The sequence below is a fragment of the Anser cygnoides genome, chromosome 15 (genome assembly GCF_040182565.1).
Source record: "Anser cygnoides isolate HZ-2024a breed goose chromosome 15, Taihu_goose_T2T_genome, whole genome shotgun sequence".
Taxonomy (NCBI): domain Eukaryota; kingdom Metazoa; phylum Chordata; class Aves; order Anseriformes; family Anatidae; genus Anser; species Anser cygnoides.
The window spans coordinates 2,055,102-2,072,405 of NC_089887.1; the positions used below are offsets into that span (position 1 = coordinate 2,055,102).

The 17,304-nt window shown below is 49.3% G+C and overlaps 1 protein-coding gene and 1 long non-coding RNA gene across 3 annotated transcripts in view; both read right to left on the reverse strand.

The window, feature by feature from the left end:
* The window catches only part of LMF1 (lipase maturation factor 1), a 193,574-nt gene that overhangs the window by 60,010 nt on the left and 116,260 nt on the right, over positions 1 to 17,304 (reverse strand). For both annotated transcript variants that reach the window (XM_048066424.2, XM_066977769.1), the window contains one exon: positions 235 to 402. In XM_048066424.2, coding sequence (XP_047922381.2) covers positions 235 to 402 — 168 coding nt within the window. The remainder of the gene's footprint in view (positions 1 to 234; positions 403 to 17,304) is intronic.
* Positions 6,240 to 17,128, reverse strand: LOC136786445 (uncharacterized). The gene is made up of 2 exons (XR_010825129.1): positions 12,278 to 17,128; positions 6,240 to 12,085 (listed from the first exon to the last, which is right to left on the reverse strand). It is a non-coding gene; the product is annotated as an uncharacterized lncRNA (long non-coding RNA).

Consider the following 17,304-nt stretch of genomic DNA (forward strand, 5'->3'; position numbering starts at 1 on the left):
GAGCCACCCGACGGCCAAGAGCGAGCAGCTCTGAATCATCCTGACTCACTCGAACCTGAACTCTTGACCTGCCCCTTGAGTCAGTTCCCCTGGACGCTGCTCCGGTTCGGAAAAGATGGGCTGCAGCGCGGCACAGAGCAGCACGGGGCGCTCCCGCTCCGGCACGTCGCCCCTGCAGGGTGCTACGTGCTGGGAGGGGATGGGGCCGCGGGAGCAACGCCAGGAGCGCCTCACCTGGAAAAGGATCTGCAGGACGCCATGCACGACGCACATCCGCCGTCCCAGGAAGATGAAGAACGGCACCACCAGCTCGATGAAGTGGTTGAAGAGTGTCTCGAACTGATGGAACCACCACGGCGAGCGGTGCATGAAATAGGCGATGGGGTTGGGCACCGGCTGGGTCTGAAAGACGAACACACGAGGTCAGTCCCCTCCTGCAGCCCATCACTGGGACCAGCCACGGCACTGTGCGGCCCCTTCCCCTCCTTCCCCACGCTCGCTTGCAGCACAACCGTCCTCTGCCTCTTGAGCATTTCATTTAGAGAAAATTACTTCATCCAGATTTTTTTTTTCCGTGCAAAACCCAAGAATTCTTAAACCAATACATCTTTTTAAAAAAAACAAGTTTTAATTTTCTCATTTTTTTGACATAACCAGAAAACATTCTTCTCCAATTACCCCCCTCGTATTTAATACTGCAGTGTTGCACACAGCGCCACGCTGACCGACGTTAAATCACTCTGCAGAAGTGCTAGAGACCATGAGAGCAACTGAGCAGATACAGAAACTGAGAAAAAGATTTTCTTGGGGTCACACAGTAGGTCAAAGAGAGACAGGAATGGAAACCAGATTTCAAAACCTAGGAGATATTCTTTCAAAATGTTTAAATTTGAAATAAATGTGGTGGTAGGGTCGCCTTCCAAAATCATAATTCGGGAGAGGAAAATATAATTCCTCTAAACACGCTATATTGGTTTAAGGTATTTACATGCTGGCCTTGTGACAATATTATTCTTCTATTCGCCTGAAATTTTTTGACGCTGGGAGATCTTCCATCCAGTACAATAAAGCTGCAAATTTTACAAAGAAAACAACCCGTGATATGTTAATAACCGCAACCCTGAGAAATGCTGCAATCTAAACAGAAAAGAAAGAAGCTAACAATTCACCTTAGCACGTCTGACGAGCTCAAATTCATTAGTATTGTTTTAAAATTGTGACAGAAAAACAAGAGAGGATGAAGAGGCGAGTTTTAATTGAAGGAGACACAACACATCTTTAAATTATTTGTAGTTAAATCAAAAATACAAACAAAACAGGGAAAATATTGTACTATGCATGGCAACTGAGCGCGCTTCCACTGCCAAATCCCACAACTATTGTAATTCCTTATTAGCAAAGCTGGGACTAATAAACTCGTTGCTTTCTATGGGTTTGAGGCTGCTGTAACCCCTTAGGACAGGAGACCGCATCCTTCCTTCCTCGGACAGCGGCACCGGATGGAGCGGTGTCGGGGTCGCGGAGCGCTGCGGGCGCACGGCCAGCGCGGGGGCGGGGGTCAGGGCGCCCCCACCCCGGGGGGGCCGCGGCCCCGCTGCCACCCAGGGCCCTTCCCCGCCGCACGGGAGCTGGTTCGAGTTAAACTGCCCGCATGACGGCTCTCGAGCGCTCCCAGAACCTGGGGGAGGCTCACCGCGAGGGGCTTTTTTCACTGTTGTTTTTTTTACCTCGATCCCGAATTGCTGAGAAATGCTTTCGTCCTTTCCAGGAAGGCAGGTTGCTTTCTTGGCTTCTTTTACGTAGTTTTTTCTCCAGTGCATTAAGCAAAAGTGACCTCGATGAGGTGGCGGTCCTACAGGTGGTGACGTTTAGCCCGAGATGAGCTGTCCTGCAGCTCAGCCAGCCCATCTCCCGCGGGCAGCAGGCTGGGGGCAGTGCTGGGACCTGCCTTCGTCCATGCGAGCTGCACTTGCACCCAAGACCATGGAGAAGGGGCTGTGTAACACACACAAGCACACACGTGCTTGCAGATGCAATTAAACCTCACGATGTTATCGCACGGAGGTGTATCGCACCTCCAGCCCCATGCAGTGGGGATAGAAAGCACCAGAAAGTTTGTGTTTTAGTCTCGTTTGGCTTCTCCTAAAGGCTTGCTTGGGAAGAGACCAGCTTGGCAAGATGGATCTAGCGTGCTTTATCTCCCACAGCTGTGCTTTTTAGCTGTGGCCTAATTCATGCCCTGAAGTAGAAACAGGGAAAAGGAGAAGCGAAGCAAAGAAGAAATCTGGCGTGGGTTAATAATTCGCTCCCAGACACGACAGCGTTTCCACCCTTCCCGTTACCAGCCCTGACATTATCAGGGTGTCAGCAGGGGCAATGCCGCAGGACAGGCAAGATAACTCAAACGGCAAGCGTCAGCTCCCACGACTGAAAGCCTAAAACAGCACCAGGCACGCCACAAATAATGCACGGTTCCTTGGCATTTGTTTTGACAGAGGGAAAGAAATGCCCTCGGTAAGAGCACCGCTGGCATCGCAGCCTCTGGGGACGCTATCGGCGAGGAACCCTTCCTCCCCGCTGCCACTTCTCTGGAGCCTAAACCTCAAGCAAACCGAGCTCTAGCGGAGTGGCTCGCACGTCTCAGCAACGAGTGGGAAGGCTGCAAGGGGAGGGCGAGGGAGGCGAGCGCTGAGCGTGTCTGTTCCTCCCGATGCCTTCCAGATGCTGCGAGCATGGGCGTAGCGCGGCGCAGGTTTCCCGGGGAGAGAGCCGTGTTTACTCGGGAAGGGGTGCCGGGGCCGGAGCAAGGAGCCAGAGCACAGTGTGAAAGCCAGCTGCCCCGGCAGCCCCAGCACAGGCACCTGCCATGCTGCAAAACCCCGCTCACGGCAAAGGGGTGCCCGGCACCCGCCGCCCTGGCCACGGGACCTGCGTTGCCCCATGCGTGGGCACGTTGCTGGGAGCGAAGGGAAACCTGCAGAGCGCAGGCGTGCCGAATGCCTTCCCGGTGCAATCGTTTCCTACACAAACATCGGTGTCGGAGGCGGCGGTGTCACAGCCCGGGAGGAGGGAAATGCATTCCAGCATCTCTTCACCCGGCTCGTTTCACTGGGGATTCTGAGCTCTGCGCTTTGCTTCGCAGCTGCCCTGCGAGGAGAAGCAGCCTAGAAAGCAGCCGGGAGTTCCCTTGCGTGGAGAACAGCGAAATCCTGATGTACGTGGACAGAAACACGCCAGCTCCAGGTCAGATGCAGCTGAACAAACGAGCCCAAGGACGGCGCACGGGGAGCGGAGCAGAGGGGACCCTGCTCAGCGCCGTCTCAAACAAGCCACGTTTCTGGGTACCTCTGTGAAGCATAAAGCCTTTTCAAATAAAAAAAATGATTAGCAAAAACCGGCTTTAAGTGTCAACGCAAGGTGCAATATAATAAACCTTCTGCCTGCCTCACACCTCCAGCAGCCAGAGAAAAACTGTGCTGCAAATGTGTTCTGAAATAAGATTGGGGAAAATTAATTCCATAATTCACAGGGCAGATTTGTAACGTGTGACTTTGGGGCGATATTCGGCAGGGGCTGCTTGAGTTGATAAATGAATTTTGGGTTGCCAGCTAAGGCATGTTCTCTGGCTTGTATCTACCAGGTTTTATGAGGGCTGGTAACAGATTCTAAAAATATGCACAATAAACTGTTTTTTCTCCCTAAGGGGTCTATGGTTTAATTATGTTCTTAGTGAGAACCATTAAAGTGCTAAGTACCTGAAGACTCCTAATTTACTAAACTATACGCTACTAAAACCCAACAGAAGGCTATTATACACCAGAGTAAATGCTCTTCTCGGGGACTGTAAATGCACATGGTCCCTCCTCTCAGCCTCCTTACTCGTATGGCATTACATAAACTCCGACAGAGCATTTAATCCGTGTTAGATACCCCATCCCAGCCGAGGGAAATCTCCAAGCTCTCCTACACATGTGCACGAAAACAAGTCCCACATTGTCCTTGAACAACCCGCTGCTCAAACACGGCTGGGTATTTTATACGTTCACCACGAACGAAACTCCCGTGCAAGGAACTGCAACTGGGAAGTCGGAGGGTAGGGGAGACACTGTTCTCTCAAGACTACAAACGAGGAGGAGGCCAGAGACATACCACATGAGTTCTGTCCCTTGCAATGATGGATTTTTCCCCTCCTTCACTCCCCGGTGACCTGCAGCACGTCTTCCTGAGCCTCTGTTGTCTTTGCTCGCTCGGCTGAGCACTTTAACAGAACAAACTCACAAGGTCTCTTTCAAGAACTAGTGGCGAGTTATGAATGAATCTGTTTCAAAAAGGTGAACAAAACATCCATTATTCTACCTGTTTGTATAAAGTAAAATCAGATTATCTACTGGTTCAGATAACCCGAATTATACTTGGCATTAATATTAAAACAACACTGCGGACAGCCTTTCAAAATATCACCCTGGGCGCCTATTGCAGAAATCTGGCTCTGTGAAAAACAAAGCCAGCCATAAATATCTTACACACTCTAGAGACTATTATTTGTTTGCACTGAAAAGCACCTACTTAAACAAAATACTCAAATGTGAGTGCACGTAACTGCAGAAAAAGTCTTGAAAAAGAGAAGGAAATTGAACAACAGCAAACGTGAATAAATGGTGAGTACATGCAACTACTCCGTCCAAAGAACCGGGGCTGGCTTGGCGCAGCAGACACTTAACTAACGGTGTGCAGGCACCAGGGGCTCGGACGATCAAAAGAGAGGAAGTCTTTGGCGCAAAGAGAAAGGCGTGAAGAAGAGCAGTACCCTGGAAAGCCAGGCTGAGAAGTATTATTAAACGTTTTCCTGAAGGTTTGGGGAAGGTACAGATGAACTGTAAAGCACAGTTCTCCAGCTTCCCTAAGCACTGAGGCATGAACTCATCTTCTCGGCTTCAAAGAGAAGCTCTCAGTTCTCTCGTACTTTGGACCAGAAAAAGAAAAAGGATTCTCCATTGCGGAGTGTAATCTGATCAACATGATCCAACAGGCTGTTTCTCTGCCAGTCCATTCTGCTTCAGATCTTGACCCTTCCTCCTTACGCATCTGCAGATCAAAGCTCCGCTTTCCAAAACCCGAGCAGAAAATGGCTTCCCAGGCCCGTGCAGAAGAGCAGAAGGCAGCGAGCAGGAGGGAGATAAACTGGGTCCCTCACAGCTGCTGCTAAGTGTGGGAAGACGCGTGTCTGCAGCGAGGCCGGGGCGGCTCTCGCGATGCACGGTGAGCAGCCACCTCGGCGTGAAACGGGGAGATCACAGAGAGCTGCGGCCTCCTGGCCCGCGAGGCTTTGTGGTGGGCGCGCTGCGTGCGCGGCCAACTTGATTGATGAACAACAGCGATTTCGCACAAAGATACACATGTAGGCACGGGCGTAGAAAGGAAATTGAGCGGCAAACTGCTCGGCCTCTTGTGCAAGTCCCAGCTGTAACTTGTGCTGTGTGTATTTTATACACGCATGTACACAGGTCTCCTTGTGCATGCTACTAACATCCTTGAATACACTACAGCTAATCGGTTAAAAATAGTTCCTTTGAAACCTTCCAATTATTAATATATTTCTAATCAAAATGAAATCTCAAGAAAAAATTAAAAAGTTGTATCTCTCTTAAAACACAGACATCTGATGTCTGGGTGGGTTGCAAGGGGTCGGCTCTTCAGTAACACAACATCAAAATAATTAAATCTCGATAGATCTATTAAAAAGAAAAGTTACCTACATGTTCTTGCTGGGCAGAGCTACCCATGTCCAGTCAATAGAAATATTCAGTTCATAGAAAAACATACTGGAATCTGCCTGCTTCAAGACAGCAACCCAAGCCAAGGAGATGTGTGTTTGACTCGGTGCCAGCACGACCATAAAATGTTGGCAATTTAGTAGAGACGTAGTGCCGCGCCACTCTCCCAAAGGACCTAAATAAACTTCAGATGTAGAACATATATTTTTACTTTTTATATATATAAATCTGCTGTTTCATTTTTAACTCCTTTCCCCAGCCTTCCCTCTGTCTAAGGTTTTTCAAAGCTGAAACAGGTCCCTGCTTCTCCCGGCTGAGCGAAGCCTCAGCAATGAAAAGTTAAAAGCATGAAAAATCAGAGAAATGATTCACGTCTGGGCGTTGGGTTTCTTGGGGAACGATGGCTGCACATGTGGCTACAGATGCCGGGGGGGGAAAGGGTCTTGGGAGAAAATTCTGCTGTGCAATTTCATGCCTCTGCGTTATAAAATATCCCGAGGAATTTTGTTGTGTTCACAAAGTTGCACTTGCAAAGTCACCAGCGTAGGTGAAACCTTCCTGCCACATCTGTGACATTTAGCTACAAAGCCAAGCTTTGCTCATCATGAGTCAGCCCCGATCTACAGCAGCACGAGCGAGGAGCAGGCTGGCTCAGAGGGCTGTATTTTACCAGGGGTACACGTAAATGACAGATTTTGAATTCCACCAAGCTGGGCGGGGGCAGAAGGATCTATAGCAGCACTGTTTGCTTTTCCAGACTGCACCCTACCTCCTGGTCAGAGCTATCCTCCTCCAATAATAAAGACCACATTTCCACGGCCCACAGCATACCTGTTTATTGACACTGCTCTGACATAGCGTGCCTCCGAGCTGCTTGCTGTATATAGAGTTAATTGTGGATGTATTACAGATTCACCTATTTATTCTGTACATTCTTGGAGGGGTCCGGAGCTAAAATTACACAAGGAACTGCTGAACTGCTCAGGCTATTTATTTGTTCAAAATCCCTTTAAAATAATTAGCGGGGCTGGAACAGACATCTCGGCTCTGGTGGGGGCCAGAAGAAGCTGGTGCTACCAACTGTGGGTCATCACTGCCTCCCCCATGCCCCCGTTGAGGGAAAACCCAGTTTAGGAACAGCACCAGAGCTGGGTCACACCAGGTTTGGGAAGCGGACCGGAGGGCACATCTGCAGGAAACAGCAGCTGAGGGCAATGAAAGCTTATCGAGAAGCTCCCATCCCAGTGTGAAGGGGGCTGAGGCAGGGGGCTGCCCCTCCCCAAGTCCCAGTCTCTTCCCAAAACCCCGTTTTCCCCAGGGAACCGCTGCGGATGGGGCTTCCCTGGCGCGTCTCCTGCTCCAGGACTGCCCGACCCTGCGGCGCGCTCCCGGCCCGAGGCTTTCTGACAGAGCTCACGTTCCCCACGGATCACGAGGCGGGTCGCTCACCTATATTTTAAATTGCCATTTAAGAGCATATTGCAAATGTGATCCTTTAATTGGTCACTGTTATGGCTCTCTATTAGAGAAGACAAGTTTTTCCACACAAGGTAAGCCCTTGCGAAAGCACTGAAAATGTTTAAAAACAACCCAGGCCTGATATATTTATTATATATTTCTGTATATATAAATAATTTCACGAAAAGGAACGTACTGAGTGGAAACTCCATTTAAAATGTGATCCCAGATGGTGGCAAAGCTCTAAAATTGCAAGGCAACATGTAAAGAAAGATTAACGACCTCAAACAGGCACAAATTTATGAGGTGAAAGCCCCTGTAATCCTAGAGAAAAATGATACCAAACGTTAGACTAGACAGCTAGAAAATACCTCTGCTTAGTTCATGTGGCCTCTGCCATTTTACATTTTCTTTTAGTGTACGTTACTTTGGGGTTCGTTTGGTCTTTTCTCCTGTAGGACAGAGGATCGCTTTGGTCATGAGCGTGCCGGTGAATTTGCCAGCTCCCACCGGCTACCCCTGGTAAATCAGGTGAGGGGCAGCACCTATTCTGTCCCATGGTCTCTCAAATGCGTTGTGTCCTGCCACGTCCCAAGGATAAACAGCCAAAAGGAGACAAAGCGGGGAGCTGGGACACCAAATTGAGCATTTATCATCACTGTGAGACCCAAGGCTCCACCATCCAGTAGAGAGGAAGACGGTGGTTAACATTTCCAGCATTAAGGCTCATGCAGCTCCTTCTTCTGCCTGAGAATAAAATGTTTCAAAGGAAAGGATGCCAATACTTCATCCTGAAGAGCGTGGGCCATGCTAGAGACCAGCACCTTCCATGCTGATAACTCTAGCTGGGACCAAATAGGACCTTGTAGGCCCCTCAACCCATTTCCGTGAGATCTTTGGCACCTTGAAGATCCCCAGAATCAAAGAGCCACATCACTGGCACAGACGAATAGCCCAGTGTACATCAAGGATGCAAGTGATACAGACAAATTCCCCCAAGAAGGCCTACAAGCTGGGATGGGCTTCCCTTATCCCATGTCAGGCCTTCACCCCTGGGCTATAACGTGTCTAGAGACTGCATTTCTGTCCAGTTCCATCCGGACTTGAGTAATGTGCTCAGCAAAGCTTTACAAAAACATTGCGCTGCGAGATTTTTCAGTGAACTGGGATTTTCTGACCCTTTAAGCAAACAGTTCCTGGCACTCTCTAGTTGATAACACAGCCATGGAATGATATCAAATTAATGTGTTTTTAAAACACTTTGCAAGTGAAAGGCTACTCGGTCAGCACAGCACAGCAAGACAGCACAGAGCCAGCGCTGCTGTCAGCAGAGATGCTTTGCTGAGCTCAGTGCTTACAATCCCAATTATTCCCTGGTTTGCTGTAGCCCCTGGATGCAGCAGACGAGCAATGAGCTTTGGACACCGCGATGCTGCCTGCCGCAGGAAATGGAAGAGCTTGACCCCTGCCTATCAGGGTAACAGGGACAAGGATGCACAAACCAAGAGCCACCACAGGGCTCCTGTCTGTTGCCCAACAGCCTTCTGCAGCTCACTTGCAAAGGGCTTTCTTGAGATGTCAGCTAGGGTGCGAAAACACCTCTTTGCACACAGCTGCCCCAGTGCTGCTGCAGTCGCATCCTCGTGCTCGCAGACTGCTCCGGGAGAGCCTCTGTGCCCCCCAACAGCAGCAGCAGCCCTGGCTCTCGGCTGGCTGCAGAGGAGGGATGGTCCCGAAGAAGGGGGACAGCCTCCTGCTCGAACACGAAGGCAGGCACGACTTGCAGTCTCGCTTTCTGAGCGCGCAGGGCTCAGAGGAGGCCGTCACCCCACGGAGGCTCCGTCCGCAGGACGCCAGCGCCGCGGAGGCTGGCGGTTCTCGAGCCCTCCAAAGCCGCCGGCTGTGGAGGAAATGCCAGGTCCAACCCTTCTGGAAAGGCAGCCATTTCTGTGGGTGTCCAGGCTCCAGCCTGGACGTTTTTCAAGGGCTCTCAGCTCCGAGTGATCTGCTTCTCTGTGCGCGGCAGCCCCACACTGCAAGGTGTTGCCAAGCCAGCCAGTGCCCATTTTCCATCCACACTCGAGACCCTTGCTGTACAGAGCGGTCCGTTCTCTCTCATAGGGGATGTGCTTTGAAGGACAAATCTGCTGCTTTAGAGAGGGTGGAAGAACATCTTTCCAATGCTATGCCTGCTCATGAGAGCCCAGAAACTTGGAATTAACCTACCATTCACCACTCCCATGCGCAGTGCTGGACTGCGGCTGCTTTCCCGAAGGCCTTCATTACTTCACTTTTTTTTTTTCCTTTTCGAAAGTCCAGTGCTAAAACCAGAATCGTATCTCCTTCAGAGGGCTTTATTTTTTGTGCGTGCTCGTAAATATGGCGTTCAGCACCAGGCCAAGGAACACATGGGCAAAATCAGAGGGCGGTGAATGCCAGCAAAGCCCACGGCTCGTGCCTGTGTTTAGATTAGGCAGTTTGGCGGCCTGGACGTTTACAGGGTTGGTTTTTTTTTTTTTTTCTTCATGCAGGAGAGTTACAACTAGACACAAACAGTGGGATCTTTCATAAAATGTGTTCACAAAGGGTAAATTGTGCCATTAGCAACTCGCTACCTGGATGGTCATTTGAATTCTCCGAACTGGAACACCACGTCGCTCCACGCCAAATCAAACTCAAGGGGAAGGAGGGGAAACTCAGAGTCACAAGCTGTCTAGTTTAACTTTCCAACTACACCAGAGAGAGTGAGAGCGCTGAACATCATCTGCTTCAAGCAAGGGCATTTAAACCAACCACCTGGTTTGAGCAGTCGCTATTATAAATGAAATATCCCAGCAGTGAAAGGGGCTGAGTAAAAGGTGCCCTTGTGCCGGTTAGCTCTACGAGTCACCTGGGCATTAGTGAAAGGACTAAAAGCCATGTCAGAAAAGAGGAAAATTATGTAAAATCTAACTTTCACATTAAAATGAAACAAAAAATACTCCCAAGAGATTTCATATAAAAAGCAGACTGAATGTCCCCTTTAGGGACTTGGGTTGAAGACCTAACCCCTTTGTGCAGTGACTGGCAATCACACTGCTCAGATGATTTTGCAAGGTTGGAAAGGGTGAAGATGGTCGGCTCCCATCCTCATGTACAAAGAGCTGCAATGTCTTCCTGTAATGCAAATAATGTAACTGAAAAGAGTGCTTCCAAATTAAAAAAAAAAAAAAAGAAACTGATCCTTCACTCCATTAGAAGTATACAAAAAAGCATGGCTATCATTAAGGAAATATACGTTTTGCCTAGCAGTCCCACCACAAAGCCTTTGAATAACCCTGGTGTGGGATTTCTTGCAGTAACATCAGCAAAGTCTGCTTCTCTGTGCTCTCATTCGTCATTGTATCAGCAGACACCCAAAAGGCAAGCAAGAAACTAGATTAATAAATTCTTATTTCTTTAGCATTTAGCACGAAGAGCAAAATTGAAAATATAAGTCCCTGAGACTTGAGAAAGCCCAGGTACGGAACCACTCTCCTGTTCTGTATTGAAAAGTACACCCAAGTACATCCCTCTGCAGACAGAAGACATCTCTGCTCCTGAAGACTTCACCCTGTTCCTTTAGATATTGAAACAGAGATTTCTAATACATGTTCTCATCTTGTTTTGTGTGTTCTGCAATCCCATTTTTCAGCAGTAATGCCCAACAACTCAGCCACTTTTTTTTCCAATTTATTGACAGACCTTGCAAGCTTAAACTGAAAATTTAGTATCCTTTTTTTTTTTTTAACCCAAAATGAATATGCCACTTCAATCCAAGTTGATAAAGTAACATGTGGTATAGTGTATTCCCATTTTCCTCTAGAAACTACATTAGCATAAACACCAGGATAACTCTGCCCATTCCAGTCCACGGTATTTTAAAAACTTAACTATTTCTGTAGAGCTAAAGTAGTACAGCTCTTGGATACACTGCAAACAGGCCAAGGAATGAAAATAATCCCTTTGTTTCCTAGGGAAGAAAAGAAAAACAAAATCTGCCAAAGCACGAGTCTGGAAACCAGAACGTGTCACCTTCTGCATCAGCAACTCTTCCCTAGGTTTACAGCGAGACAGGAGAAACAAGAAGCTGGTCCCAAGATGCAGCCAAAGGCTCAGCAAAGCTACCTCTGTTTTAAGGTCTCTCCCTAGTAACGAAGGCTGTAGATTGAAAGAGTTTAGGACAAATAAAACAATTTACAAGGAAAACCCTTTGCCACAAGGAGCTGGTGTACAAGCTCCTGAAAGAGTTGGGTGAGTCCTGCCGCCAGCTCTGCTCTCCCGGCAATGAGCCGCACCTCTGTGGTCATTAAGCAGAGCATCTTCTCTGGAAACAATTCTGACTATTTCAAGGGTTAAAATAGAGACTTCTTGCAAAGGCGTGCCCATTTGCCAGGAAGTGATGCACACACATTGTGAAATTGATAGAAAACTTAAATCTTAAAATCTGCAAGAGGCAGGGAACAGACATCTTCGGGCATTGGGACATAAAAGCGTGCTTGTAACAAACACCCTCATCCTGCTCAAGGCCTTCCTTGGGTAAAAATAATAATCACCCGTATTTTTAAGCACAATTTAGGAATGGAAAGTTCTACAGCGCATTGTTAACAGCTCTGGAGGTTTACCTTCCGGCACAGGAGCGGAGCAGCCTTTGAGCAGCCCGTGCCGGAGCCGCTCGCTGGCGGGGAGCGCAGCGCGCCCAGCGCCCCCGGCCCTCCCGCCAGCACCGCCCGCGTGGCTCAGCGCTCAAATCCTTCTGCCTTGAGCCCTGCGAAGCTTTGCACTTGGGTAATTGCCTCGCTTGTTTTGTAAGTGCAGCTTGTTTCTAGGCTTTTCTAAAAAAAAAAAATAATAATAATAAAATTCCATAGACGAATAAATTCCACCCAATAAACGTGTCACTCCGCTATCCCCACGGACGTAATAATGCCCTCACACTTGTCCTGCATTGGAGGGCTTACAAGTCATCGTTATAAATAAGAATGTGGTCCCAAGCCAAACGGCTCATTTCTAATAAAGCCTTTTACCTCCTTTCCTAACGACAACGGACGTCCCAGAGCCCATGTAGGGGCAGGACGGCAGCCACGGGGCTGTGCTTCGACGGGCCACGACCCCGTGCTCTGACAAGGACCCGGGCGAGCTCCCGGCTACCCAAGGGGCTGCTTTTTGGGGCATCCTCCCTCCAGCTCCATGCTTTTAGCACGGCCACCCCCTCCCACTGCGGCTCCCGTTTATTCCCCGCCGCCAGCACCGGCCTCGAGCCCCCCGGGAGCGACGCACGCCGGGCCCGAACAGCGCGCGCATTGAGGCCGCGGGGCGGGGGGAGCGTTTGTCTGATGAAGTTAGGTTCTCGCGGGGTATTTAATATTCCCCGTCATGCAGGCCTGTTTCTCCTTGAGTCTGCCTGTCAGTTAAGCCCGGGGATGTTTATTTTAACGGCCACTTGTGGTCAAGGCTGGTGCCAGTTGTACGGCATCGGTTACGCAGATTTAACACTGGGGACTCGGCCCCCGGGTCCCAGAGCACGTCAGGCAGCCAGGGCCGCCCCGTCCTAATGTAAAACAACTGAACCCTTCCAGCGGCCCTGCTCGGGCTTTAACCCTTGCCAGGCTCTGCCCGGCTGCCTCCGCAGCCCTGTCCCAGCCCAGCCCCAGAAGTTGGGTCCCCCCCTCTGGCACCGAAAGCCCTCGCTGGCAGCTGGCAGCAAAGAAGTTTTGACGAGTCCAAGGCTGCAAGGAGGAATGGAAAACGTATCTGGATGCTGAAGGATGCAGCGTTTTTCTGGGGGAAAGGGGAGGGTTTTTGTCACCTTTATGGGTTATCTTTACCCCAATGGCACAGACCTGCTGGGAGCGATGCCCCGCGGAGAGCATGGGATGCTCAGCCCGGTAAAACAGCAAAGCCCCAGCCTGTCCCCTGCACCCAGAAACCAGTGCCACAAAGCCACCACCATCACTCCGGCCTCTTCCGAAGACAGGAGGACACCAGGGCACCTGGCCTCCCGGAGCTGAGCCCCGTGGAGCGGCACCAGCCGAGGTTCCTGCACCGCCGAGCCCCTTCCCCGCCCGTGCCTGTGCGCAAGCCGGGAGGATGCTCAAATAAAATTAAATAAACTGTGGCCCGCAGCAAAATTATGCATCATTTTTGATCGTCTGGACTGTCTCCAAGATGCTAATCAGCCCCAGATTAAGTCATCAGCCAAACTGATGAGCAATCACATTTTGTCAGTACAGCTGGACATCATTACTTGGGAGCTGATCTTTCACCGGAGAGGGAAGACAGATTTTTCCCGTTGATCAAACTGCACGAGAGGAAAATGGGGATGGCAGAGGACCTGTGCCCAGTGGCCGCGGTCTCATTCCCCCAGCAGCCCCAGCTCTCTGCCCGATGTGCTTCCCCTAAATCCCCTAAATTCACCTCGTACCACCTCAATGCTGCCTTTTCCTGGGCTCACGTCACCATGCAAATCCGCAGCTGGTGGCAAACGAGCCTTGGGGGTCTAAAATTAAGCACGTGCTGAAGTGTTTTGCTGGACTTCTGCACGTGTCAAGAGGTAAATATGCTTCCCATGGAGAAACATCACCCTGTTGAAGTGCTTTACCGTAACGATCACAAATATCATTAATAACTGTGCAGGACAGTAATTAACAGAAACACGCTAATGGTGAAGCGCAGTGGAAATCCACAACATTTCTAAGCACCGCAATGCTCAAATCCCAAGTTCATTTGTCGAGAATTTGTTAATGGAACAGATTCAAGTCTTGTTCACAATGTAACCCCACCAGGTTTGCTGAGTAGTAAGTGAGATCGGAGCGTTGAAGCCTGCCCAGTCAATAACTCAAAACTGAAGAAGACCCATATATCTAACAAGGAGATATGAAATAAGCCTGAATATGCCAGTTCAAAATACTCAACCTGAATTTCTCGCTCTAAAAATCATTAAATATGAACAAACATATGAATGCTAGCAATATTAACAGAAGAATTTTTTAAATGTATATTTCAGAACAGATCAAGATGAAACAAACTGACCAGAGTTGCTATCAGGGAATTTACTCTTCTTACAGATCGTAGAAATGGATAACACAGCGCCATGTCTCCAAACAACTCCTTCCCTGTGGTTTTCTCATCTGCGTCAATTTTTCCATAACCAACACGCTGCACACTTTATTAGGCCATGCCGAGATATTAGAGGGCTTCGCCTCCTCCAGGCGCTGCCAGTGCCAGCGCACATCTGGCTGCCACACGTAGGCGAGCGCTCAGCCACCCCAGGCCCGTTCCTCCACCTACAACGTTTATTATTTTAAAAGCGATGATCTTAATAGAAAGACAAAGAGGTGAGAACATAATTCACCAAGTGGAGCTGAAAGTCTCCCATGTTTTATTACATACGTGGCCGCAGTGTGCGAGTGGGACCCTCCTCCAGCAGCTCCACGCGCCAAAGGGCGCTCACCCTCGCGCCGAGCAGGAACGAACGCCTGCCCGAGGCTGCCTTGGCCAGACCCGGGGCTGGCACCCTCCTCGTTCCTCCTTCCTGTAATGAACGCGCCACTGCTAATCCTTACATTTTCAGACCACTGCATTTGTAATGCCTCTATCAGCTTCTGGAAGCGGATGGAGAATTATATAGAAATATGAGCAAATAAATGAAAACGAAGCCCTACAAAACACCCAGCAAAGCTCCTCCTGTCTTCCCCATGTGCTTTCACTTAAACCTGAGATAAAGTGCTGTGATATCCCAACAAATTTATTCCATTTTGCCATTAATCTTGTGAGTAAAATGGTCAAAAGCATTTTCTGCAATGCCAGCATGCCGAGCTTTTGCAACAATGACATAAGAATTTCCCAAATCAGAGCAAGTTCTCCAGCTTTTCCCAAGCCTGCTAACGCCCTGTGTGAGCAGGGGCTGGGCCAGGCAACTGCCAAGCTCCCTCCCAGCTCAGTATGAACAAAAGTCCTAAAACACGTGCTTTTTAGTGTTTTGCTGGATTTTGAGGTGTTCCAGGGTGGCCACTGGCAAGTCCCCTGAATGTCTGGGACAAGATCTCCCGTACGAGGATGCTGGGTTACCTGAAAGTGCACACACCTGCAAAGGCATCTGCAGCTCACGCAGGCATACGAAGAAAGGGGGTGATGAAGCTGAAGTCACACTTTCAGCCTAGGAAGACAATGCCAGAGGGTGGGACAATGTCACTGCCCACAGTTTCTTCTGAATTCGCTCTTCTAAAAATGAGATGGAAACTGTCCGTCTTGGAGCAGGTGAGCAAGGCTTGCTTTAGACACTGCAGAAGAGAGCTGAGACTTTGCTGAGCCGCACACACCGAAAAGCTTCGCAGATGAAACAAGAATGCAAGCTCAGATGCTTTATAATAAAACGCCGGGAACACGATGGCAAAGCTGCACTGTGTTAAAATTCAACACTAATTTAAAATCTTGTTCCTTAGTGCAAAAGCTGGAAACATGCCCAAGTGAACGGCGGAGGGAAAAAATAATAACCAGACCAATTGTATATTTCTCCTAGAAATTCCATGTCATAACGTACCTCGCGACTTACACTTGCAGGGTCCAATTTCAATAAATCAACACAGCGTGCAGAGTAACAGTAGCACAAGTCTCTCTCTCTTTCCATAATACACCCAGGTAAAATCACCGTGAAGCGAAGAACAAAATGCCCATTCTTTCTGGTGCTTGGCAGGGGGACAAATTACTTTCTGCACCTCTCTGTGTTGAAGGACTAGTTATTAAATACAGTCTGAGCTGCCTTTCCAGCTGTACTTAAATCAAGGACAAAATAAAGCTAACGCAACTGTCCGCAAGAAATCCAGAGCAAAAGAGCAACGCTGAGATGAGGCCACCCCCACACACGTCTCTGCCTACCCAAGAATTTAAATAATCCTGATTTGCAATGCAGAGCGAAGCCACGCAGCTCCGTTATACAAAGCCACTCACCGCTGCCCAGAACTGCGCACAAGCGTGCAACGTGCCACACTCGTTGTCACTAACGCTGCCTACAATTTACGATTACTCCCAACATCACAGCACAGCCATGAGAATCCCACTGCCAAGAAAGAGCAAACAAGAAGGTGAGAGTGAGCTCAGAGCTGTCCTGTTTGGTCGTGCCACGTGTGTTTGCGCACGGAAAACGGTGGTTTTGTTTGTGTAGCGGTTTGCCCATGTCTGGGACCCGATCGCACTGAATGCTGAAGCGATGGACCAGAGCAGAAAGCCTCGTACAGATGCTTTATAAGCTAACAGAGGAATGAAGCACAAAAAAGTGACGTGCCTAAGACGATCTATTAGCAGCACTATTGGCGGAACAGGAGACGGGTCTGCGAGCTCCCCGGTCCTCCCCTCTCCACCGCCTCTCCCATAATGACATTTCATGCCACTTGTGCTATGCATCATTTTACATTTCCTTGATAATCCCTCCTCCTGGCGAGCGCAGCTACGTTACAGGACGGCACCGGGAGCTGCACCTCAAGCCAGGCAGTACGGCGGTGCAGGATGGAGCCACACGACTAGCAGCTCCTCCAGCCCAAACGGAGACGAAGGCACAGCCCGAACCGAGTGGCTGCTGTGCGCCCAGGTACCCAGCCCTGAATCGGCTCACGCCAACGGAGGAGAGGAAGAGCCAGATCTTGCAGCCTGCCCCTTCTTTTCTAGCTGAGTGCCAAGAAGCTCACGGTGAGCTGGAGGGAGCGGAAAGCAATTTTCAAGTTTTCCATAGAGACTTCTAAAACATAAGATTTCCTCTTTTTTTTTTCCGCTGAAATTTGAATTTTCAGCAAGTCTTTTGGCACACAGGCTTTGTAAAAAGCAAAAAAAAAAAGAAAAAAAAAAAAAGTCCCTATCTATTTATCTACTTAAGTGCAGTACAGTACTGTCATGCCCAGAACGCCCTGCACTGCCCTGCAGTGCCCTGCAGCCTCTCCTGCGAGCTGCGGGAGCAGCGAAGGATGTCCCACACCGGTTACCCCACGTGCTGCTGAAAGCCAGACATGAAAAACAAAGATTTTAGGATCAGACTCTACCATAAAAAGTGCTGTCAAATGAA